The 26415-nt window shown below is 47.7% G+C and overlaps 1 protein-coding gene across 1 annotated transcript in view; it reads left to right on the top strand.

Moving 5' to 3' along the window:
* The window catches only part of LTN1 (listerin E3 ubiquitin protein ligase 1), a 179649-nt gene that overhangs the window by 44010 nt on the left and 109224 nt on the right, over positions 1-26415 (top strand). The window contains exons 8-12 of the mRNA XM_063956390.1: positions 939-1129; positions 3389-3536; positions 8436-9239; positions 9947-9988; positions 11766-11958. Of these exons, the coding sequence (XP_063812460.1) occupies positions 939-1129; positions 3389-3536; positions 8436-9239; positions 9947-9988; positions 11766-11958 (1378 nt within the window). The remainder of the gene's footprint in view (positions 1-938; positions 1130-3388; positions 3537-8435; positions 9240-9946; positions 9989-11765; positions 11959-26415) is intronic.

Raw genomic sequence — 26415 nt, 5'->3', positions numbered from 1 at the left:
TTAAAACATACAATAGTCAGGCAGATATTTTGTGTATATGTATTTTTTAGAACAACATGTTAATAAGGTTTGTGCAGACTTCTCCTTCCACAACTGGTTATGAGGTGTTCTATGTACAGCAAAGTGACTTCTAAGCCACAGCTGCAGCCGTTTCAGCGCGTTTGCATAAATGAGTGTGTTTTTACCGTTTGTGACCAATCAGGTGCAGTCCCCATCATCAGTGTTATACTAAAGCCGGGTACACACTAGAGCAAAGTTTGCCCGATAACGACCACGTATCTGTGGCCGCTAACGATATCTTCCGGATGCCCATGCTGCACGGCCAACCAGACGATATCCCGCGTGGCGCCATGCAGTGTAATAAAGGACGGAATGAGGGATCATTCCATCCTTCATTGCATCGTTCTGATGTGTACCGCAGATACAGCATGTCGGCAGCCATATCATCCGGCTACACATCGCTCTAGTGTACCTGGTCTTATACAAAGGTGATGACACCCACATTCCCCGATCCCAGACCACTTACCTTTCGCCTGTCTTTTTTTGTCACACATTGCGTCTGCATGCCATTACTATAGTTTGGTTGCATCGGCTCGCCTGCTGCCAGTATCAGCGTTATTGCAGCCCCAATTCCGTCATGTATCTAAGCTGCTTCTATATTTCCCAGACTAGTCTTGTGATGAGGCTATTGGAGGGCGGTGCCTCGTGCCTCTTACTGACCAATACACCAGATTTACATTAATCTTCATTGATTGTTTTAAATGTTTTCTACATTATCATGTCCAGGAACATTCAGACATGTTTGTGACTGTTACACGACACACTTTCATATTGGATCAAAATAATTTTACGTTTGATAGCTCTGCGGCTTTATTGTGCCGCTGTGAATGTGCAGATGGCTCTGTAAATATTGGAATATGTTTTTCTGTTCATTCCAGAACTGCTGGGCTCATGTAAATCTGAAGAAGGGCTTACTGCCCAAGCTGTGGACAGTCCTGAGAGAGGGCGGAAGAGGCCTCGCTACAGTCATCTTCCCCAACCTGCTACCGTTTATTAGCAGAATCCCACATGAAATAACCAGCTCTCGCCTGGACTTCTACAACGCCTTGTTTGACTCTTTAATCCAAGGGTGTGTATGTTCTATATCCTGATGAACCCGGCCTAGAAGCCGGGCCGTGGACGGCATGCAACATTGTGTTCAGGTTTTTACCCAGGGAAGAGAGGGAAAGAAGTGTTCTGTTGCTGTGCCTGATATAGGGAGGAGTCAGGTGGAGATTTTATTTTGTTGGGTGTTCTTGTACTTTTTGCTCCCAGCTCAGATTGTGATTTGGAGAAATCCATTAAAAACTGGACATATCCCAGCACTGGGGAGGCGGGCATTGCAGGCAGTAGAATGGCCCATACTGCTAGCACTAGAAGCAGAGAGCTGGGCATCATAGGCAGTAGAGTGGCACCTACTGCTAAAACTAGAAGCGGGGAGCCGGGCATCACAGGCAGTAGAATGGCCCATACTGCTAGCACTAGAAGCGGGGAGCTGGGCATTACAGGCAGTAGAGTGGCACCTACTACCAGCACCAGCACTGGGGAACCAGGCATTACAGACAATAGATTAGCACATACTGCTAGAACCAGCAGCAAGGAGCCGGGCATTACAGGTAGTAGAGTGGCACCTACTGCTAGCACCAGCCCTGGGGAGCCGGGCATTACAGGTAGTAGAGTGGCACATACTGCTAGCACCAGCCCTGTGGAACCAGGCATTACAGACAATAGATTAGCACATACTGCTATCACCAGATGTAGGGAGCCGGGCATTACAGGCAGTAAAGAGGCACATACTGCTAGTACCAGCAGCAAGGAGCCGGGCATTACAGGTAGTAGAGTGGCACCTACTGCTAGCACCAGCCCTGGGGAGCCGGGCATTACAGGTAGTAGAGTGGCACATACTGCTAGCACCAGCCCTGTGGAACCAGGCATTACAGACAATAGATTAGCACATACTGCTATCACCAGATGTAGGGAGCCGGGCATTACAGGCAGTAAAGAGGCACATACTGCTAGTACCAGCAGCAAGGAGCCGGGCATTACAGGTAGTAGAGTGGCACCTACTGCTAGCACCAGCCCTGGGGAGCCGGGCATTACAGGTAGTAGAGTGGCACATACTGCTAGCACCAGCCCTGTGGAACCAGGCATTACAGACAATAGATTAGCACATACTGCTATCACCAGATGTAGGGAGCCGGGCATTACAGGCAGTAAAGAGGCACATACTGCTAGTACCAGCAGCAAGGAGCCGGGCATTACAGGTAGTAGAGTGGCACCTACTGCTAGCACCAGCCCTGGGGAGCTGGGCATTACAGGTAGTAAAGAGGCACATACTGCTAGCACCAGCAGCGGGGAGACGGGCATTACAGGCAGTAAAGAGGCACATACTGCTAGCACCAGCAGCGGGGAGCCGGGCATTACAGGCAGTAAAGAGGCACATACTGCTAGCACCAGCATTGTACCAATTAAGTCACCTGTGCTAAAGTTGCTCACTACACTCCTAGATGAATACTTTGAGCAGGTCTAGTGTTCCGGATGGAATGCATTGGGGGTTTCCCTAATGTTCTGACTCTGAAGTGTCTGCAGTGACACTGTGGTGCCCAAAAATAAAAAAAAGTTGTGTCCAGGAGAAGGAAAACGCCGTATTCATGGAAAAAATGGCTGCGTGTGTCTGGCTTGGCGGAGCTTGGACTAGTAGGGGAGCGGTGGCACTATCACACCTCCTCATGGGCAATAGTGCAGCTTTCAGGCTTATTTCTGCTGCTCTCTGGCGCAAAAGCATTTAGAATTGCCCGTTAAAACGCACCATCCGCGTGTGGAATCAAGGACAGTGCTTATGTTTCTTGCATATGAACAAGCAACTGGAAAGCCTTATATGTCATAAATAATCTTTGGTAGATGAAGAAATAAAGTTATTTCTAATCAGACCATCAAATTGCAAAAATGAGAATGTTGTACTGACCATGACAGAGGGAAAACCTGGCGCTCGCAGAGTATTCTCCCACTACCCGGATTTATTTACAGTATTATTAGAACAGGCAATTACATTTTATCGTCGCTGGCAGGAAGCACGCAGGGTTCGCAGTAAACAGTCCAGCTGACAAGTATTCTATTTAGCAATTTATTACATGTACTGTAATCAACTAAAAGGAGTAACACATCTCATTGTGTTGTTACTCCCTTTGGCAGGGCAGCCCCTGCCAATCAGCGTAATCCTACACATTAATAACTGGAAACTGTGTTGTAAAATGCTGCGATCTGCATACCATAAAAGTGACACTGTTTATAGGCTGTTATTTGTTGCAGTGAGTAACAACAATGGAACTTGTCTTTGTTATCCTAACAGCCTGTCTAGTGAGCGAGCCATTGTCAGCCACATGGAATATTCCGCCATACTCACCGCCTACACGGAATGCCTGCGCTTCGCCATGCAGGAAAACGCGGAAGATGGAGAGGAACGCGTCAGATTTCGCCAGATGCTCATTACAGACCAAGTATGAGATGCTCAGAGTCCGATATTTGAGTTTAGGGGGGATGTATGAGGCATTCATAGCGTGGCAAAGTTGCCCATAGCAGCCAGCCAATGTAAATGCTAGCTAGAATCTGATTGGTTACTATTGCCAACTTGCCCACTCTTTAGAAAGTTTGATGCAACTCCCCCTAGCTTTTATGTGGACTTGGTTTTTACATTTGGGTTAGTCACCTCTACACAAATTTACAAATGAGTCTATTGACTTTTTAGGTGATTTTGGATTTGCTACATGAGAAGGGCAGTAAGTGGTCACCGTATGATACAGTATGTCTCCTCTTAGGGTGTCTCCTATAGACTGTGCTGCTGTACTAGCTGAGTAACGCTAATGATTCATTTTGGGGTTCTTAAATATCTGTGGTCAGAGCATACATTTTCTGTGAATCCGCGTTACAACCCATGTTTTCAGGGACATATCAAGAGTGAGGCAGATTGGGAATACAACCCCAGGGCCTCTAGATAAAAATAGGCCCATCATCATGGAGGGTGACGACGATGACCAGCGTCGGCCATAAATTCTAAGTATTACATTTATATTTATATTTTCCTCTTTTACATACAGGTGTAGTCATGTTCATCTTTGCTATGATGCAATATGCTGCATGACGCGCTGGGCTGTGACTATTCGCAACCAGCAATCACTCCATTAATTCCATTAGCAATTAATGGAGTGATAGATGGCTGCAAAGTTGCAGCCCTGCATGCCATGGAGAGTGCCGCGATACAGCATGCCACATCGCAGAAAGATGAAAATGGCTATGTCTGTATTTGGGGAGACATTGGTGCAGATAGTGCAGGGGTGCACACCCCCACATGGAACTGGCCACACCCACAAAGCACTGGTCACACCTCCGATTCTCGTATTAGGCCCTTTATAACTTTCAGCTGCAGACCATGTGGCCTTTAATCCGGATTCCGGCCCTTTATGTTTTGCATCCATGTGGTGCCCAGAGCAGGCTATTGCAAAAAACCGGTGCTGCTGACACTTTGTGACGCCTATGTAAATAACAAATAATAGTAACTCATTGAACAACAATATGTGATGGGGGTCAGTTAGTGTGTTTGGTAGATAATGGTCATCAGCCAACCTTATTTCCTGTGTTGATCGGAAATGATAGATTCTGTTATAGCAGATTGCCGCTTTAGGGACCCAAACACTCAGCACATTTGCTAATCAAAACCACTGCAAATTGTCCTTTACTTTATGCAAGATCACCATTCATTACAGTCCAACAGAGATAACTAAGAAGACTCCGTTGTATATAACTAGTAGTTTTTGTCTCCAGCGCCTGTTCTTTCTCACCTTTTTTTCCCCTCCTACTCGCTCTCCTTAAGTTTAGTCACATGGGGTGGTTAGGGTTTGGGAATGGGGGGGAGGGGGGGGGTTGGGGGTTTAAGGTTATGCTGCGGGGAGGGAGGGTTAGGGTTAGGAACTAAAAAGAGAGGGTTAGGCACTAAGGGGTGAAGGTTAGTGTTAGGCACCAGGGGGTGTAGGTTAGGGTAAGACACTAAGGGGTGAAGGTTAGTGTTAGGCACTAAGGGGTGAAGGTTAGGGTTAGGCACTAAGGGGTGAAGGTTACGGTTAGGCACTAAGGGGTGAAGGTTAGGGTTAGGCACTAAGGGGTGAAGGTTAGGGTTAGGCACTAAGGGGTGAAAGTTAGGGTTAGGCACTAAGGGGTGAAGGTTAGGCTTAGGCACTAAGGGGTGAAGGTTAGGGTTAGGCACTAAGGGGTGAAGGTTAGGGTTAGGCACTAAGGGGTGAAGATTAGGGTTAGGCACTAAGGGGTGAAGGTTAGGGTTAGGCACTAAGGGGTGAAGGTTAGTGTTAGGTACTAAGGGGTGAAGGTTAGGGTTAGGCACTAAGGGGTGAAGGTTAGGGTTAGGCACTAAGGGGTGAAGGTTAGGGTTAGGCACTAAGGGGTGAAGGTTAGGGTTGGGTATTAAGGGGTGAAGGTTAGGGTTGGGTACTAAGGGGTGAAGGTTAGAGTTAGGCACTAAGGGGTGAAGGTTAGAGTTAGGCACTAAGGGGTGAAGGTTAGGGTTAGGCACTAAGGGGTGAAGGTTAGGGTTAGGCACTGAGGGGTGAAGGTTAGGGTTAGGCACTAAGGGGTGAAGGTTAGGGTTAGGCACTAAGGGGTGAAGGTTAGGGTTAGGCACTAAGGGGTGAAGGTTAGGGTTAGGCACTAAGGGGTGAGGGTTAGGCACTAAGGGGTGAGGGTTAGGCACTAAGGGGTGTAGGTTAGGGTTAGGCACCAAGGGGTGAAGGTTAGGGTTAGGCACCAAGGGGTGAAGGTTAGGGTTAGGCACCAAGGGGTGAAGGTTAGGGTTAGGCACCAAGGGATGTAGTTTAGGGTTAGGCACCAAGGGGTGTAGTTTAGGGTTAGGCACCAAGGGGTGTAGTTTAGGGTTAGGCACCAAGGGGTGTAGGTTAGGGTTAGGCACCAAGGGGTGTAGGTTAGGGTTAGGCACCAAGGGGTGAAGGTTAGGCACTAAGGGGTGAAGGTTAGGGTTAGGCACTAAGGTGTGAAGGTTAGTGTTAGGCACTAAGGGGTGAAGGTTAGGGTTAGGCACTAAGGGGTGAAGGTTAGGGTTAGGCACTAAGGGGTGAAGGTTAGGGTTAGGCACTAAGGGGTGAAGGTCAGGGTTAGGCACTAAGGGGTGAAGGTTAGGGTTAGGCACTAAGGGGTGAAGGTTAGGGTTGGGTATTAAGGGGTGAAGGTTAGAGTTAGGCACTAAGGGGTGAAGGTTAGGGTTAGGCACTAAGGGGTGAAGGTTAGAGTTAGGCACTAAGGGGTGAAGGTTAGGGTTAGGCACTAAGGGGTGAAGGTTAGGGTTGGGTATTAAGGGGTGAAGGTTAGGGTTGGGTACTAAGGGGTAAAGGTTAGGGTTGGGTACTAAGGGGTGAAGGTTAGGGTTAGGCACTAAGGGGTGAAGGTTAGAGTTAGGCACTAAGTGGTGAAGGTTAGGGTTAGGCACTAAGGGGTGAAGGTAAAGGTTAGAGTTAGGCACTAAGGGGTGAAGGTTAGGGTTAGGCACTAAGGGGTGAAGGTTAGGGTTGGGTATTAAGGGGTGAAGGTTAGGGTTGGGTACTAAGGGGTGAAGGTTAGAGTTAGGCACTAAGGGGTGAAGGTTAGGGTTAGGCACTAAGGGGTGAAGGTTAGAGTTAGGCACTAAGGGGTGAAGGTTAGGGTTAGGCACTAAGGGGTGAAGGTTAGGGTTAGGGTTGGGTATTAAGGGGTGAAGGTTAGGGTTGGGTACTAAGGGGTAAAGGTTAGGGTTGGGTACTAAGGGGTGAAGGTTAGGGTTAGGCACTAAGGGGTGAAGGTTAGGGTTAGGCACTAAGGGGTGAAGGTTAGGGTTGGGCGCTAACGGGAAGGTTTAGGTTTAGGCACTAAGGGGTGAAGTTTAGGGTTAGGCACTAAGGGGTGAGGGTTAGGCTCTAAGAGGTGTAGGTTAGGGTTAGGCACTAACGGGGATGGTTAGGTTTAGGCACTAACGGGGATGGTTAGGGTTAGGCACTAAGGGGGAGGGTTAGGCTTAGGCACTAAGGGGTGTAGGTTAGGGTTAGGCACTAACGGGGAGGGTTATGGTTAGGCATTTAGGGGGGAGGGTTAGGCACTAATGGGTAGGGATATGGTTAGGCATGAGTCAGGGATGGTTAGGTGGTAGAGGAGAGGATAAGTATACTTACCAAGCCTCTGTTGGGATTCTGACCATCGGGTTGGCGCTGTCTGTCTTCTGACCGCTGCCATCCTGACCACCGGCCATCCGTATGTATTCCCTGGCATCCATGTTTAAAGATGAAGTTTGCACGATTTTTGCTATAGTACTGTATTTTTATTTTGTTTTTTTAATAAGATATAGCTAATGAAAAAATATGTTCATATAATCCATCTGTAGTAGGTATGTTCACAAAAATCGTAATATTCTCTGGAGACGATTATTTAATCTCTTAATACAGATCAAATAGTGATCAGACAGTAGCCCGAGTTATTTTTCAATAGCCTGCTCATTCTGTTAGTGATACTGAATCCCAGAGAATATGTTTCAGGTTGCAGAGCCTGATTTTACTCATTATAGACAAATATTTTGGTCTGTTGTAATCTAATTACTAAAATGTTCTCTATATTTTGGGTAGATTAGTTTCCCAAACTCTCATTACAGTCCATCTTTTAAGGATATCCAGGTGTGAGCACAGATGACTTAATTAGTGCCCAAGTCAATTTGATTTACCCATCTGAACTCAAAACCTGGATATCCTTAAAACCTGGACTGTAATGGCAGAGTTTGGGAAACTCTGGATTACATTATTTACATAGGTTTTAAGGTTTGGGCTAAAAAACAAAAAACAAACCCCAGCTCAGCCACTTGGCATCAGCCGTATATACAAGATTATTTGTTAACATCCCAAGTGGTTGTGTAATGTTTGGCGTTGGCTGTAGATTCTCGGGTTCTGGAAATAATCTCCCCTCCATCTGCACTAAACAGAGAAAAAACAAAATTACAACACAGGGTGCACAAAGAGAGGTCAGGTTAACGCTCCAATATACAATGGAGTAAATATTCTGAAAAATCCAAACAAAAATATAAAGGAAGGTATCACCACATATGTGGTAGACATACATGTAGCAGCATTACAGAATAGAACACATTTCTAGTTAAGAAAATAAAATGATAATTACCGTACCTTGGTTAACAACCGTTGGCCTTTGGCATGCAGTCTTGTCTTGTGTCTTGTCTTCCATTGCTTCTGTATAAACATAACGACCAACCCCCTTAAGTCAACCAGGTGTTGATCACTTGATGCATAGCACAACGTGATGATGAAGGCGCCCTTTAACCCTGTAATATCTGTCTTCCATAGCTAATCCCACTTATTGATTCCTCGTTAAAAGATCCAAAGCTTCAGAACAGTCCACTCTTCGGCCAAGTAGAAGAAACCTTGCATTCCTGGGAGAGAAAAGCAGAAAGCCAAGAGGTTGGCGATGACCTTTCCAAGGCATACAGCACTGTGTTGTCTTCGTTTTGGGAGAGCCTTGAACTGGTGTGTGTGAGGCATGTAGATGTAATTGAAGCTGAAGAAAGGGAACTAGCTGGGGTATCGGGTCTTCTTCAAGTGCTGAAGAACCCAAACAGTTCCGTGAAGATGTGCAAAAAGAAGGAAGCCAAGATCCGTTTTACAGGTGATGAAGAAGACTGTGTAAATGATGACCTCAAACTGGATCCTCATAAATTGGAATCTCAGGTGGCCTTGGTGGTTCTCAGCAAAGATGGAGAATGCCACCTGACTGAGCTGAGGCAGAAGCGCCTGGAGGACTTGGTTTGCAAGCTGGCGGAGCTGAGCATGGTGTATATTTCTGAGCAAGGATCTGATCGTCACTTGAGGTTCTTGGCTGCCCTTCTAAGTGCTTTCCCATCAGTCAAGGTGTTCCAGGTGCTCCTAGAACAAAGCACCGAAGGAAACGTCCCTAAGAGGCAGTCAACAGAACAGGGCCAGCCGCAGGAAGCTGGAAACCCAGCAGTGCAGTTTCTGCATGAGCGATTAATGGTCTGGTTGCGAGAAGGCAGGCGAGAAGTGGCCGATTTTTTAGTGGACATTTTGTACAGTGTTCTGTATTGCTGTCCTGAGTCTTTAGAAAGAAAACTGCTTTTGAACGACTTGACAAAGGTAATGTTTGTACAGAAGTCCAAGGCCTGAAGTTTGGGTTTGACTTTCAAGTATCAGTTATGCATTGCAGCATTGTAGTAATCTTATGGCGATACCGTACATAATTGCAAAGCACACCCCAGTTACATTAACATATGCAATAAACGGGTCAGAAAATGTTATCCCTTTATCCATTTGCTGTGGCCGGGCATCCAGGAGAGGCAATTAGAAAGCCCTTGTTCCTGTACTGTAGATCTGCCTGCTGAATAGTCACTGTTGCCTAGGAAAGAGGATTTCTGGGTGCAGTAGTTCCACAGCAGTTCTTGTCCGCATATGATTACAATAATCCTAGCTTATATGATATATACATTAAGGCCTAAGTGATTACACATCCTTCCAGGGTGCAACACCATTGTCAGGGAGGGGGGTCCATATGGGTAAAATGTACATTGATCTCTGTCCCAATGTCTGTGGAAACGTGGTGCGGTCTGGTTGAGGAGAAGCTAGCCCCTCGTTTCGTCGCAGCAAACCCGTGTTGTATCCTGGGGCAATGGAAATAAATAATGATATAAATACGTTACTGAGAAGCTCAGAAGGAGTAATAACAGTGTATTTAATAAAAGGAGCAGGAAGGGACAGGGAATGTAGAGAAATAAATCACTAGAAGGTGGTAAACCTCTTAATTCCCAGGTATTCAGCTAACGGTCGTATTTTTATCTCTGTTCCAGATGGACTTTCAGTGGCATGTTTTTCTATACATCATTCGGAAGGTAAATACTGTGAACCCTGTACCGTAATTCTCAGTGTGTGTTCCAGTAACATGACACTAAACCAGCCAGTTGCTGAGTTTGCTGTGAAGATCATTAATGACTGATTGCTGTGACATTAGTAAGCTGTGAATCTGCAATTTTATGTAATTCTTACTTTAACCACCTGGTGAGACCTGATCTCACTCATTGCGCCTCCTGCCGTTTAGCAATAATAAGGTGCACCAACAATCTTGGGGTGCAAAACCTGTAATGAATGTGTCCCTCACTTGTGTTCTTTAAAAATGCTGCAACAATTAACATAAAGTGATTAGTCGTGTCCATGGGAGCAGGCTGTGTGCTTGAGGGGGGTATCCAAATGGTAAACTTTCAGGGAAGGGGTGAAGCAGAGAGTTACTCATTGTAATTGTTAGAAGCTATGGTGGTGGCTTACTGATCATTTGGGACATAAGATACCGGTCATTTTTTGGGGCAAATAAGTTCATCTTATTACTGGTAGGTTCCTCTTGCCTAGACCAGCCTTCTATTCCGTAAGTGCTGTTTGAGCTGTGTACTGTTATCTGTTTGGGTACACAACCTACAGGCCTCATGATATCTGCTGGCATATGTAGGCTTAGGATGTGTCCATGAACTGCTTAGTCAGTGCTTGATCACCTGACAGGTAAAGGTAAGCAGGTGAGAAAATGGCCATTATGAGGTGTGAGGCTCAGAGTAGGTAGAAAGCAGTGGACTTGGCCAGAGTATGTCGAAGGCAGTGGACCCGGCCAGAGTAGGTAGAGGACAGTGGACCCAGCCAGAGTAGGTAGAGGACAGTGGACCCAGCCAGAGTAGGTAGAGGACAGTGGACCCAGCCAGAGTAGGTAGAGGACAGTGGACCCAGGCAAAGTAGGTAGAGGACTGTGGACCCAGGCAAAGTAGGTAGAGGACAGTGGACCCAGGCAAAGTAGGTAGAGGACAGTGGACCCAGGCAAAGTAGGTAGAGGACAGTGGACCCAGGCAAAGTAGGTAGATGACAATGGACCTGGCCAGAGTAGGCAGAAGGCAGTGGGATTAGAAGAATGGAGATAACTGTCCTTTGTAAGTATGCTTCCATAAATTAACTGGAGGTGCTGCATGTATAGATATATTTCCAATATGATAGCCGCTCAATAAATCCACCCAGACATAGATGTAGGTGCACAAAACCATATGGTACAATAAAGAAACAAATAATGGCATGGATTGTATACACAGTGAGCATTTATTAGACCCAGTTGGCCGAACAGAATGAAACCCGAGAACAGATAGCTGGATGCCTGCCGGATAGTATATGTTACAAGCATGGCACAAATATCACAGGACATAGATGAAACCCGGGTCATCATCCTGCGGTCACCGGCAATGTGTGTCCGTGGAGAATGCATCGCCAGTCACAACCCACTGATACGTTTCGATGGGAGGCCATTTTTTTCAAGGCCTAAAGACCCATCGAAATGCATTGGGTAAGAACACATGGATTTAAGAAAAGTTTCTACTAGAACTTTATGGGACACTATTAAGGTGCCGACTTGTATATTTATTTATTTTGTATGCTGCTTTTCTATTGTATACGGGTGATCAGTGGCTCTTTTTAAATGTACGAGTGGCAACCTGGTAGACTGCACCTGTACATTTCCATTCTTTTGTTTTCTATCCTGCAGAACTTTTGTCTGCACTATATAATTGGGGAGGGACATTTTTCATTATTATTTGATTTGGAGACTCCCTCTAAATGTATTTCTTTGTCTTTCCTTTTAATCAGGCCTGTTCAGATCCTCTGAAACACTCCTTGATTGCTGATTGGCTGAAAGGTGATGTTTTGGGTAACAAACTGATCTCTCTAGCAAGTGATTTGTGTAACCGTGGTCTGACGGACAAGGCGGCACAGCCGGAGTGCTATCGCTGTGACAAGTGGTCCCTGCTAAGCTTAGTACTCTCAGAGCATGTTAAGAACGGTGAGTACAAATGATGTGGTGGAAGAATGTGTTACAGTGAGGCGTCTCTGTAAACTCACTGTAGACGCACAATGACGTGAGGAGTCAATGTTATGCTTTACCGTCATCATTAATAATAATAGATTGAAGTAGAAGTAATGTTCTTTGGCCGAAAAGTGAGAACATCTAAGATCAACAAAGGTTTCCGTAAGTGAGGATTTTCCTTATCTGCTCTCTATTAAGTGATTTGGGGAGGACTTATTTCTGGAATACGTTCTTACTGTCCTGTCTTTTGATCTTTTTGTACCAGTCCGTTGTGTAAATATGTAAGGGTCTGTGCTCTGTACATGGTAATTTCAGGGCAGAAGGCTAAGTAGAGCCGGGTTCTGCCCAGGATGTGTCCATTAACATTTCAAACGATAAGCACATAAATTAACCCTTTCCCATGTAACTTCAATTGACACCAGGGGGTTCTGTGCTGGTGACCAGTTGGCCAAGTGTGATTTCCACTGACTGCACGGAGCAGCTGTGCAGCCACTTAGTGCTCCCAGTAGTAGAAGGGAATTACTGCCACCACCAACCTTCTCTGATGGTACCTGGAACTGCTCCTAGCTGGGTAACGCATCATTCCTGGTTACTCTGGCCGAGTATTCCCAACCGCTTATTTTGGATCAGTACTGAATTGTAGCTATTCTCACACCACATGCTGGAGAGGGGTAAGCTGGACCCCTGTCCCTTTAACCCATCTGGGATTATCTAGCACAAGGGATCTTCCATGACTTGTCCAGTGTCTAGTGTCACCTCTAAACTGAATTTACCCTTGCTGTCTCTGTAGAGAACTGATTTGTAACTTTGTCGTCATTTGGACTATGGCTATACATTGTGTAGAGAGATAGTCAATAGGTTGTCAGAGTAAAGAGGTTGACCGGTAAAAGGTAGGGCAAAAGGTTGTCAGGTTCTAAAGGTCGATATGGCAATGGTCGACGCACGTGGTCAACACCATCATTTCTTTATCATCCACTAGGGGTCACTGGAGTACTCTTGGGATATGGACGGGCTTCCGTAGGAACAGCACTGAATATTTAAATTTAGAACACTCCACCCCTCCATATCCCCGAGTACCTCTCAGTGTTTTTTCTGTGCTCGACGTAGCAACAGCTCTGTGACTCAGGTCACGATTACTTTGAAGAATTTTTATTTTTCTTTTTATTTGATTTTTTTTTTTTTTCTATTTTACACATCCCTTTCCCCCTTCCAAAAGGCAGGGTCAGGGATAGTGCAGCTGCTGATAGCAGCAGGGGCGTGTCGGGCCTCTCTGAAAGAGCTCCCTCACAGCCACACACACAGCCTCCTGCACAGGCTGGCCGGCGCCTGTTCAGAAGCCCCGTCGGAGCCTCCTCACAAGCTGCAGGATAAAGGTATGTGAACGGGGCGGTCAGCTCCCGCTGCCGCCCCGAGGTGTGGGGACATTGTTAGCGCTTAGCGCCGCTGCTCGCTCCACTTAGCCGCCCGTCCCGACGCTGCTCTCCCCACTCAGCCGCCCTCCCCACATGGCGACGGCCACAGCACTTCCGCACGCCTCCGGCCGCCGCTGATCTGCCGCTCAGAGGGCGCCGCCCGCCGCAGCTCTCTCGCTCACGGAGCCGGCCGCCGCTACTGCTCCGGGTCCCACCGCTGGTTGACGCGCTGCTCACCCGGGCTCAGACACAGCGCTCGGCGATACCCGCTGGGGCCCCACACGCTGCGCTGCCGCTGCTCTGAATCGGAAAGAGCATGCAGCCATTACACAAGGGGGGGGGGGGGCAATAAATAAATAAGGGGGCAATAAGCGGCATAAGAAATACTGCAGCACCAGATGCTAGGCTGCAGGGACATTTGCAGGAATTATTAAGCATAGCATGGCAGCCATTTTTAACCATGCTTCCTGTGTCTTCCTGCTGTGATTCCAGAACGTTCCAGTACTACATCTCTACTCCACCGGAGGCGCAGGGGTGTTAGAGGGAATTTGGGATCACATTTCATAGTACTGGCCACGTGTACTGCACTTGGCCAGATTTATATACAGAGACACCTTACTGCTATTTTACTGAGTCGTGCAAGTGTCTGGTTTTTGTGTATTGTATTGTCTGTCGCCATAATGAGTAAGGCACCAGCAAAAACTAAAAAGCATAATTGCAAAGTCTGTAACAGTGTATTACCGGATGGATCTACCACATGTACAGTATGTTTTGTGAATTCGGTTCAGAATACCATTTCTGCTCCTGTTTTACAACCAATTTCCTCACCGGACCCTCCGTGGGGTATGTTAGTAAATGTACTGGATAGGTTACAATCAGAATTGACCGCCGCTCGTCAGGAGCGGGAAACGGCAAGATCTGAGTCTAGGGTGAGACCGCCAGAACTACCGGAGGCGTCTCAGCCTTGCGTAAGGTCCAAATCCATTTTGGGTAAACGGGATAAATTTCATATGTCTTATGATTTTCCAGTGTCTGCTATGTTGCATTCTGACGATTCCATGCCAGACCTCACGGAACAAGATGAGGGTGAGGAGGGCTAAGTGGAGTCAGATGGCGAGGATTTTAACACGACAGAATCCAGATAAACGGTTTTCTATACCTCGCAGATTTAAGTCTAGTTACCCGTTTCCAGACTCGGTAACATGTACATGGGAGAATCCACCAATAGTTGATTCTTCAGTGTCAAAGCTTACCAAGAAATTAACCATACCAGTGCCAGCAGCTACTACGCTTAAAGACCCTTCAGATCGCAAGATAGAAACTATGCTAAAATCCATGTATGTAGCAGCAGGTGTGATGCTAAGACCTGAATTGGTTGGCATTTGGGTCACTAAGGCACTCATAATATGGCTTACAGAACTCAAATCTGCTTTACATGACGAAAACCTGATAATTCTTGTAAATCAAATGATTGAGGCTGTAGAGTATCTCTGTACAGCGTCTACTGACGTCTGTCAGCTCACTTCTTGTATTTCATCGTCGCTAGTTACGGCACGAAGAGCACTCTGGCTGCGTGCTTATCATGCGGAGGCAGAGGTCAAACGAGGTATAGAGGCGTTGCCTTACGATGGCAAGAAGTTGTTTGGTCCTGAATTGGACGCATGGATTGCTGAGGCTATGGGAGGTAAGTCTGTTTTCTTACCATTGCCTCCACCGGTATCAAGAAGAAGGTATGCTGGACCTTCGTTCAAATCCTTTAGACCTCAGCCCTTTCGAGGACGTGGCAGAGGATCAGCCACGCCTGCTAGACGTGGTCGCGGACGTGGTTTCCAACAAACCAACACAACTCGCCAGGACGCTAAGGTTACCGACAAGCCAGTGGCATGACGGGCTACCAGCCCATCTCGGTTCTCCGATTGTAGGAGCACGCCTTCAGACGTTCCATTTGGCGTGGTTCCACACATCCGCGGATGGGTGGATCCGCAATTTAGTGTTAAAAGGTTACAAAATAGAGTTCGACTGTCTTCCGCCTCTGCGGTTTTTCAAGACAGGATTGCCTCTGTCGGACGACAAGAGGAGGGTTCTGCACATTGCCATTCAGTCCCTACTGGATTCGGCAGTTTTGATTCCGGTCCCTGTACACCAACAGGGTCAGGGTTATTATTCAAGTCTGTTTGTGGTACCGAAGCCGGATGGCTCAGTCAGACCAATATTGAACTTAAAGGGTCTCAATCAGTACGTAACTTACTACAGATTCAAGATGGAGTCTCTGCGTTCGGTGATTGCGGGTTTAGAGCCAAAGGAATTTATGATTGCGCTAGACTTCAAGGATGCGTACTTACACATTCCAATTTGGCAACCTCATCAGAAATTCTTACGGTTTGCAATACGCCAGAACCATTACCAGTTTCAGGCTCTACCGTTTGGCCTGTCATCAGCGCCTCGGGTATTCACCAAAGTGATGTCTGTGTTGATAGCTCATCTCAGATCCCTGGGAGTGACAATAGTTCCGTATTTAGACGATCTGCTCATCAAAGCTCCGTCTCAACAGATGCTTCTCCAACATGCGCTGCTAACGTACAATGTACTGGTTCACCACGGTTGGATTGTCAACTTCAAGAAATCACATCTCATTCCGTCTCAACGCCTTCAATTCCTAGGTATGATTCTCGATACGGTCAATCAAAGAATTTACCTACCACAGCAGAAAGTACAAATTCTACGCCATCTAGTACAATTAGTGCTCAAGCCACGCACAGTGTCGGTACACTTGTGCATTCGCCTCTTAGGCACAATGGTAGCAGCTTTCGAAGCGCTTCAGTTCGGAAGATTTCACTCGCGTCCATTTCAACTGAATGTGCTCGCCCAGTGGTCGGGCTCGCATCTGCAGATTCACCACAGGGTGAGGTTGTTGCCAAGGGCAAGAGTATCTCTTCTCTGGTGGCTCAAGGAACACAATTTAACCGCAGGAAGACGGTTCGGAGGTTGGAATTGGATAATTCTAACTACGGACGCCAGTCTCAGAGGTTGGGGAGCGGTAATTCAAAATTGTCAGCGGATCACGAGAAATTGCTGTCTATAAATGTCCTAGAACTCCGCGCAATTTACAATGCGCTACGACAAGCAGTGCACATGCTTCGCTCTCAGCCTGTCCAAGTGCAGTCAGACAATGCGACGGCGGTCGCATACATCAACAAACAAGGAGGAACGAGAAGCCGCATGGCAATGCGGGAAGTAGCTCGTATCCTCAATTGGGCGGAATGCCACCAGGTGATATTGTCGGCAGTGTTCATTCCGGGAGTGGACAACTGGGAAGCGGATTATCTCAGTCGTCGGGATTTTCATCCAGGCGAATGGGCATTAAATCCAGAAGTGTTTCACATGTTGGTTCAGAGATGGGGTTATCCTCAGGTGGACCTGATGGCGTCTCGACACAATCACCAAACGTTCCAGTATGTGTCCAGAACAAGAGATCCAAAGGCAGTGGCGGTGGATGCTCTCACTGTCGCGTGGCCGTACAGTCTTGTGTATCTGTTTCCACCGTTTCCGTTGCTCCCTCTGGTGCTAAAACGGATCAAAAGAGAGTCTGTCACAGTCATACTAGTGGCGCCTCATTGGCCTCGGAGAGCTTGGTTCTCGGATCTCCGAGGACTACTCGCAGACGAACCTTGGCCGCTCCCACTGCGTCCAGACCTGTTACAACAGGGTCCGTTCCTTTACCCCGATTTAGCGCGGCTGCGTTTGACGGGGTGGCTGTTGAGACCGCCCTCTTAAGAAGAGAGGGCATTCCAGAATCGGTTATACCAACCATGTTACGAGCTAGGAAGCCGGTTACGGCAGCTCATTATTACAGAATATGGCGTGCCTATATAGGTTGGTGTGAAGCTCGGAAATTTCCGACATCATCTTTCAAGTTATGCCGCCTTTTGTTGTTTCTACAAACAGGGTTAGATGGAGGACTGCGTTTATCTACACTAAAGGTGCAGGTATCTGCTTTGTCAATTTACTTTCAAAGACGATTGGCTCTATTGCCGTCTATACGCACTTTTCTCCAAGGTGTCCTCAGAGTACAGCCTCCATTCATTCCACCTACAGCGCCATGGGACTTGAATCTGGTTTTAGAGTTCTTACAGTCTTCATATTTTGAACCCTTACAGCAAGTGGATATAAAGTTTCTCACTTGGAAAACAATTTTTCTCCTAGCCTTCGCTTCGGCAAGGCGTGTTTCGGATTTGGGTGCCTTGTCATGCAAGGCACCGTATTTGGTGTTTCATGATGACAGAGCGGAACTTCGGACGAATCCCGCTTTCTTACCAAAGGTAGTGTCATCTTTTCACATCAATCAACCAATAGTAGTTCCTGTGTTGACAGCACATTCTGGAACTCTGGATGTGGTACGCGCATTATGCGTTTATGTATCCCGAACGTCTTCAGTTCGTAAGACGGATACGTTGTTTGTTCTCTATGATGCTGCCAAGATAGGTTGGCCAGCGTCTAAACAAACCTTATCCAGATGGATAAAACTGACCATACGTCAGGCTTACCTTCATGCTAGGTTACAACCGCCTACGTCAGTAACCGCTCATTCCACACGTTCTGTGGGAACTTCATGGGCAGCTGGTCGTGGGGCTTCTACGACGCAGCTTTGCCGTGCGGCTACATGGTCTTCAGTGCACACGTTTGTGCGCTTTTACAAGTTTGATACGTCTGCGGCATCAGCATCTAGCTTTGGCCGCCTAGTGTTACAAGTGCCAAACAGCTCTCCCGCCCACGGGGGAAGCTTTGGTACGTCCCAAGAGTACTCCAGTGACCCCTAGTGGATGATAAAGAAAATAGCATTTTGGTACTTACCAGGTAAATCCTTTTCTTTGAATCCATAGGGGGCACTGGACGCCCACCCAGAGCAGTTTTACCTAGTTGTGGTGAGTTCGGAGGATCTTATGGTAACACACTTTCACCGACTGGTTCAAATTACAAGTGCTGGTTAGGGTGTCAACTGTTTAGTTGTCAGTAACGTTATGTGTCAACTTCGTTATTGTCCGTTATGTTATATGTAATACTCCATTGTCAACCTCTCTATAGTTCCTGTTCGGCTCAGTAAAAAACACTGAGAGGTACTCGGGGATATGGAGGGGTGGAGTGTTCTAAATTTAAATATTCAGTGCTGTTCCTACGGAAGCCCGTCCATATCCCAAGAGTACTCCAGTGCCCCCTATGGATTCAAAGAAAAGGATTTACCTGGTAAGTACCAAAATCCTATTTTTTGGGGTTTTTCCTTTTTGTTTTTTTCCCTTTGCTTGGTTTACCATCCTCCTGGACTAGGACTGGGAATAGTAACTTGTGCTGGATGCAGCGGAGCGAGGCACCTTGCCCGAAGCGTGGCGAGTGTCTGTGTTACCACTAATTGGTGTAGCAGGTGATGAAACCTACAATATGACACCATAAAACTCCTGTCGACGTTCTGACCCTGTCGACCATATGGTGTAGACTTTTTGACTGTCTCTGACTGGTCGGTCACCCCTGAGATGGACAAAAAGCCCCAAAATATCAGTAGTGAAGTTAAAGTGACGCTATCATGCATGCGCCAAGAGCGCGTGTGTAGAAATGGGGCGTGGCCTAGATGGTACGAGGCCACGCCACATTTTTGTGCGCACACCTTCAGTATGATGTTTGTAGGAGCGTGGTATTTTATAAACCCCAGCCACATAAAATACATTTTGAAATCCAGAACCACATAAAATACATTGAAAATGTTTTCACTCCAGCCCACATTCAGTATCACTGCAGCAGTCCCTCGTGTCACTCCAGCCCCACTCTGACCCCATAAGCATGAAAGCCAGTACGCTATATGGGCATGCCAGACCCAAGCTTCCCACAAAATGTTTATATGAGATGGATGGTTACATTTATTTATAACTGAATTATATCCGGTATTAATTGGGCGCCGCTCAGGCAGCATCCCCCCAGCTCTTCCCCTGCTGACCCAGGCATCCCCCTCCCCCAGCTCACAGGCAGCCCGTCATTTAGACAGCATCCCCCCAGCTCTTCCCCTGCTGACCCAGGCATCCCCCTCCCCCAGCTCACAGGCAGCCCATCATTTAGACAGCATCCCCCCAGCTCTACCCCTGCTGACCCAGGCACCCCCCTCCCCCAGCTCACAGGCAGCCCATCATTTAGACAGCATCCCCCCCAGCTCTTCCTCTGTCGACTCAGGCATCCCCCTCCCCCAGCTCTCAGGCAGCATCCTCCCAGTTCTCAGGCTGCCCCCCCCCGCTGTGCAAGTGTGTGATCGCATGTGTAGCAGAGCTGTAAAACAGATCTTGTGCTGTTTCTGAGTAGCCCAGGACTTACTCAGCCGCTGCGATCACATCAGCCTGTCCGGGTCCGGAAATTGACGTCAGGAACCATCCCTGCAAATGCATGGACACTCCTGCGTTTTTCCAGACACTCCCTGAAAACGGTCAGTTGCCACCCACAAACGCCCTCTTCCTATCAATCTCCTTGTAATCACCCTTGCGAACGGATCTGTCGCACAAACCCATCGCTGAGCGGCGATCCGCTTTGTACCCGGGCAACGCGCCTGCACATTGCGGTGCATACGCATGCGCAGTTTGGACCTGATCGAAAATGCACAGCAGCGATCAGGTCTAAAATACCTCCACAATCTTCTGAAGATCCCATTTGGCATATAACTCGTATTTACTGACAATATAAGAGCTGTTCAATATCCTTTTACTCTTGTTTGCCTGCAGGCAGTTCCTGCTGCTGTTTTAGTATTTTCCTTTGGTGCAACAATGTTGCAGCTCTCTGAAAAAAACACTTTAACCCTAATGCTACAGGAAAGCTGGTTAATACCCCTTTCAGACATCCTCCAAAATCCCGGGATTTTCCACATGAACGCGCATCAACCCGGAATTTTGGCATGTCTAAAAGGCCCCGACCCAGGAACACGTTCCCGGGTTGCTGACCCTGCAGTTGACCAGGGTTTTTCCCAGGACTTAAGTCCCGGGTAGACAACCTGGCTTAGCTCTGAATGGTGTGACCCTGGAATTTACTCCCAGCCCACACCTGCATGCCTCTGATTGGCATGTGTACTGCTGCAAGAGGCGGTGCTGCCTGGAGGGGCGTGCGCCAGCTGCTGCAGTCCGTGCTGCAGTGATTTGTAGAAACAGCCGGCGCAGCCTAAAAACAGAGAGGGGCCTGTTGTGGCGCGGTCTTGGCTGATGTGTGCGAGTTTGGCGTGTGTCTGTGTATGAATTTGGCATGTGTGTGTATATTACATGTATGTGTGTGTTTGAGTGTGACATGTGTATGTGTAAGATGTGTGTGTGTAAGACATGTATGAGTGTGACATGTGTGTATATGACATGTGACATGAGAGTAGCCTGGTCTGACCTGGCTTCCAGGGCAGACAAGGCTTACAGTATGTCTGAAAGGGGTCGACCCGGGAATTTCCCAGGTCTCAATTTTAGTGTGAATGGGGTCTCCAACAAAAACCCGGGATTTTTCAGAGATGAAAAACCTGGGACTGAGCAAAGAAAGAATCCTGGGTTGTGTCTCTGAAAGGGTAATCTTCTTATTCAGCTATTGTAGTGGAAATAAATTGTATTTCACTTGTTTTTCATATCTTTAATTTGATCCATTTTATATTTGATATTTTTGGGAAATCTTACCCTGTACGTTCTCCTTAATAAACTTCTGCATATATAGACTTGATTCTGCTGTTTTTGTTTTGAGAAATGCTCCTTATTAATTCACCCTCGCCCTGTGTAGGTGACAATGTGAGACGTACTGTATGGGGCAATTTGTAACTATAACACATCCACAATACATGCTAGAATATCCTGCTATAAATGTTTCTCTGACGTCCTAAGTGGATGCTGGGGACTCCGTCAGGACCATGGGGAATAGCGGCTCCGCAGGAGACAGGGCACAAAAGTAAAAGCTTTAGGATCAGGTGGTGTGCACTGGCTCCTCCCCCTATGACCCTCCTCCAAGCCTCAGTTAGGTTTTTGTGCCCGGCCGAGAAGGGTGCAATCTAGGTGGCTCTCCTAAAGAGCTGCTTAGAGTAAAAGTTTTATTAGGTTTTTTATTTTCAGTGAGTCCTGCTGGCAACAGGCTCACTGCAACGCGGGACTAAGGGGAGAAGAAGCGAACTCACCTGCGTGCAGGATGGATTGGCTTCTTAGGCTACTGGACACTAGCTCCAGAGGGACGATCACAGGTACAGCCTGGATGGGTCACCGGAGCCGCGCCGCCGACCCCCTTGCAGATGCTGAAGAGAGAAGAGGTCCAGAAATCGGCGGCTGAAGACTTCTCAGTCTTCATGAGGTAGCGCACAGCACTGCAGCTGTGCGCCATTGCTCTCAGCACACTTCACACCAACGGTCACTGAGGGTGCAGGGCGCTGGGGGGGGCGCCCTGGGCAGCAATGAAAGTACCTATACTGGCTAAAAATACATCACATATAGCCTCTGGGGCTATATGGATGTATTTAACCCCTGCCAGGTTGTCAGAAAAACGGGAGAAGAAGCCCGCCGAAAAGGGGGCGGGGCCTATTCTCCTCAGCACACAGCGCCATTTTCTTTTTCATCCACTAGGGGTCACTGGAGTACTCTTAGGGATATGGACGGCTTCCACCGGAAGAAGGCACTGAATAAATTAATTTTTGAGACTACTCCTCTCCTCCATATCCTCGAGCACTTCAGTGTTTTTTCTGTGCTCGACACAGTTAGAAGGCATAGTGGAGCTCGTCCACAAAGTATTGGAATTTTTTCTAAGTTTTTTTTTTTTTTCCTTTCAAGGATTTCCACGTCCTTTCCCCCCTTCTAACAGGCGTGGGTCAGGGACAGTGGAAGCGGCTGAGAACAGCCGTGAGTGTCGGACCTCTCTGTAAAGAGCTCCCTCACTCCACCTGCAGGCTGCCTGCAAAAAGCTGGACGGAGCTTGGATGAGAAGCCCCGTCATAGACTTTTGTTACGGTCCAGGTATGTTGGGTAGGGGCGGTCAGCTTATGCTGCCGCCCCACTGTTGGGGATTGTATTGGGCATGTTTCACTCACTAACGACCGCTGCCCGGAGCGCGTGTGCATAGGCCGCTTCACGGCTCTATGCAGCGCGCTCTCACTCTCCGCCGCTCCCAGCATCTTAAGTTACCTAGCAGACCGCTGCTCCCTGCGCCGCAGCAGCCGATATGTTCCCCGCTGCCTGGCTACACAGGAGGCCACTCCACTCTATGCTGTGTGTGGCGGGCCGGGAGCGCGTGTGCATAGGCCGCTCCACGGCTCTATGCAGTACGCTCTCTGCTCCCGCTGACCGCCCGCAGCAGCCGAGGAGTTCCCCGCTGCCTTGGCATACAGGTACAGGCCGCTCACACGGCCCTATGCAAAGTTCCGCAGGCCCCGACCCGGTGCTGTACACGGAGGTCGTGGGGGTGGGGGGAGACATTAGCAGTATTGGCAGTGTTAAGCTTTGTAGAAAAACTTGGTACTTAACATGTTTAATGTTCTCCTGTCTGTTCCAGGATTCCTATATTACATCTCGGCTTAAGAGTGGTACTAGGGGAATTTGGGGGTCAGTTTTCTTATTGCTGGCAGGCACTGCACTTGCCTGATATATACAAGGAACTTTGGTGTTATTACTGAGTCGTGCAGACTGTCTGTGTGTAGTTTGTATTGTCTGTCTTTATAATGAGTAAGACACCAGCAAAATCTAAGAAACATTTTTCATGTCATGTCTGTAAGAGTGTGTTGCCTGATGGATCCACCACATGTACAGCATGTGTTGTTAAATACAGCCACAAATACGATTTCCACAGAAGTAAAGCCAGCATCTCTGGACCCTCCATGGGCTTTACTTGCAGATGTATTAGTTGGTTTACAATCAGAGCTGGCCGCCTCTCGTGAAGAAAGAGAGGCGGCAAGATCTGAGTTTAAAATGAGACCATTTGAGTTACCAGGGGAGTCTCAATCTGGTCAGAGGTCCACCTTGAGTGGAAAAGATAAGTTTCCTTTTCCTAATAATTTTCCAGTCTCTGGGATGCTAGACCTCACTGAACATGAGTATGAGGAGGGCGAAATAGACCAACAGTCAGATAGTGACGATTTTGACAGCCCAGGTATTGATAATCTCATCAGAGCAGTACGTCAGTCGCTGGAGTTTACGGAAACTGAGGAGCCCCTGACGAATGATGAGGTAGTCTTTACTAAACGACAGAGATCTCCGATGTGTTTCCCTATTTCGGAATCTCTTAATAAAATGTTACTGGAAACACGGAAGAATCCGGATAAACGGTTTTCTATACCTCGTAGATTTAAATCGAGTTACCCGTTTCCAGAGTCCATGACAGCTACATGGGAGAACCCACCATCGGTGGATTCATCCGTATCTAAACTTACAAGGAAGTTAACCATACCAGTACCAACTGCTACTACGCTTAAAGACCCTGCAGATCGTAAAATAGAGGCTATGCTAAGGTCCATGTATACAGCAGCTGGAGTGCTGCTGAGACCTGGGTTGGTTGGCATTTGGGTTACTAAAGCATTAATGGTATGGATAAAAGAGCTCAAGTCGGCTCTGCAAGATGACCATCTTATACTTCTCGCGGATCAAATCTGGGAAGCTGCTGAATATCTATGTACAGCTTCTACTGACGTCTGTCAGCTTACTTCTCGCCTGTCCTCATCGCTAGTCATAGTTCGACGAGCACTTTGGCTGCGTTCTTGGCAGGCGGAGACGGAGGTTAAAAAAGGTATAGAGGCATTGCCTTATGATGGCGAGAAGCTTTTCGGTCCTGAATTGGACAAATGGATTTCTGAGGCTACTGGAGGAAAGTCTGTGTTTCTTCCATCGCCTACAACTATACCTAAACGGAAATATTCTGGTCCGGCGTTCAAATCCTTTAGAACTCAGCCCTTTCGTGGGCAGGGCACAGGAGCAGTCACGCCTGGTAGAAGAGGTCGGGGACGTAGTGCCCGACAATCCAATGCACGTCGTCAAGACACTAAGACCACTAACAAACCAGTGGCATGACGGGCTCCCAGCCCATCTCGGATCTCCAATTGTGGGAGCACGCCTTCAGAGCTTTCAGGGGGCGTGGCTGCAGACGTCCACAGATGGGTGGATCCGCAATTTAGTATTAGAGGGTTACAAAATAGAATTCGATTATCTTCCGACAGGAAGATTTTTCACGACAGGACTGCCTGTGTCGGACGACAAGAAAGCAGTTCTGCAGGTTGCCATTCAGTCTCTGCTGAATGCTGCAGTTGTAATTCCGGTCCCCGTGCAGGAACAGGGGCAGGGTTATTATTCCAGTCTGTTTCTGGTACCAAAACCAGATGGCTCAGTCAGGCCAATATTGAACCTAAAAGGTCTCAATCATTACGTCACTTACCACAGATTCAAGATGGAATCTCTCAGGTCAGTAATTGCAGGGTTAGAGCCACAGGAATTCATGATTGCACTGGATCTCAAAGATGCGTACTTACACATTCCGATTTGGCCACCTCACCAGAGTTTCTTAAGGTTTGCAATAAGGCGAGACCATTACCAGTTTCAGGCTCTGCCGTTTGGCCTCTCATCAGCGCCTCGGGTATTCACCAAGGTAATGTCCGTGATGATAGCTCATCTCAGGTCCCTAGGAGTAATAATTGTTCCGTATTTGGACGATCTACTCATAAAGGCTCCGTCTCAACAATTGCTTCTCCAGCATGCTTTGCTAACGTACAATGTACTAGTTCAGCACGGTTGGATAGTCAGTTTAAAGAAATCACATCTAATTCCGTGTCAACGACTTCAATTCCTAGGGATGATTCTCGATACAGTAAATCAAAAGGTTTACCTGCCACAACAGAAAGTACAGGTCATTCGTCATCTGGTGCAATTAGTGCTCAAGCCACGCACAGTCTCAGTACATTTGTGCATTCGCCTTTTAGGCACAATGGTGGCGGCTTTCGAAGCACTTCAGTTCGGAAGATTTCACTCACGTCCGTTTCAACTGGAGGTGTTAGCGCAATGGTCGGGATCACATCTGCAGATGCACCACAGGGTGAGATTGTCGCCACAAGTCAGGGTGTCTCTTCTCTGGTGGTTAAAAATACACAATCTATTTGCAGGGAGACGATTCGGCGTCGTGAATTGGATAATTCTGTCAACAGACGCAAGTCTCAGAGGTTGGGGAGCTGTAGTTCAGAGTTATCGGCTCCAGGGCCTCTGGGCAGATCACGAAAGATCGCTATCCATAAATGTTCTGGAACTCAGGGCGATTTACAATGCTCTAAGACAAGCAGTGTACATGTTTCGTTTTCAGACTGTTCAGGTGCAGTCAGACAATGCGACGGCAGTCGCATACATAAACAAACAAGGAGGAACGAGAAGCCGCATGGCAATGCGGGAAGTAGCTCGGATCCTCAGATGGGCCGAATATCACCAGGTGATATTGTCGGCAGTGTTCATTCCGGGAGTGGACAACTGGGAGGCAGATTTTCTCAGTCGTCGGGATTTTCATCCAGGAGAGTGGGCATTAAATCCAGAAGTGTTTCAGATGTTGATCCAGAGGTGGGGTTACCCTCAGGTGGATCTGATGGCATCCCGCCACAATCATCAGGTGTCACGATATGTGTCCAGAACAAGAGATCCAAGGGCAGTGGCGGTGGATGCTCTCACAGCCGCGTGGCCGTACAGCCTCGTGTATCTGTTTCCACCGTTTCCGCTGCTCCCGCTGTTGCTAAAACGGATCAAGAGAGGGTCCGTCACAGTCATACTAATAGCGCCTCATTGGCCTCGGAGAACTTGGTTCTCGGATCTCCTCGGTTTACTCGCAGACGATCCGTGGCCACTCCCACTACGTCCGGACCTGTTACAACAAGGTCCGTTCCTTTACCCCGATTTAGCGCGGCTGCGTTTGACGGGGTGGCTGTTGAGAAGGCCATCTTGAGAAGAGAGGGCATTCCGGAGTCTGTTATACCAACCATGGTACGAGCTAGGAAGCCGGTTACGGCAGCTCATTATTACAGAATCTGGCG

The sequence above is a fragment of the Pseudophryne corroboree genome, chromosome 2, assembly GCF_028390025.1.
Source record: "Pseudophryne corroboree isolate aPseCor3 chromosome 2, aPseCor3.hap2, whole genome shotgun sequence".
Taxonomy (NCBI): domain Eukaryota; kingdom Metazoa; phylum Chordata; class Amphibia; order Anura; family Myobatrachidae; genus Pseudophryne; species Pseudophryne corroboree.
The sequence above is the reverse complement of the archived record's forward strand: the minus strand, read 5'-3'. Positions and strand labels throughout refer to the sequence as shown.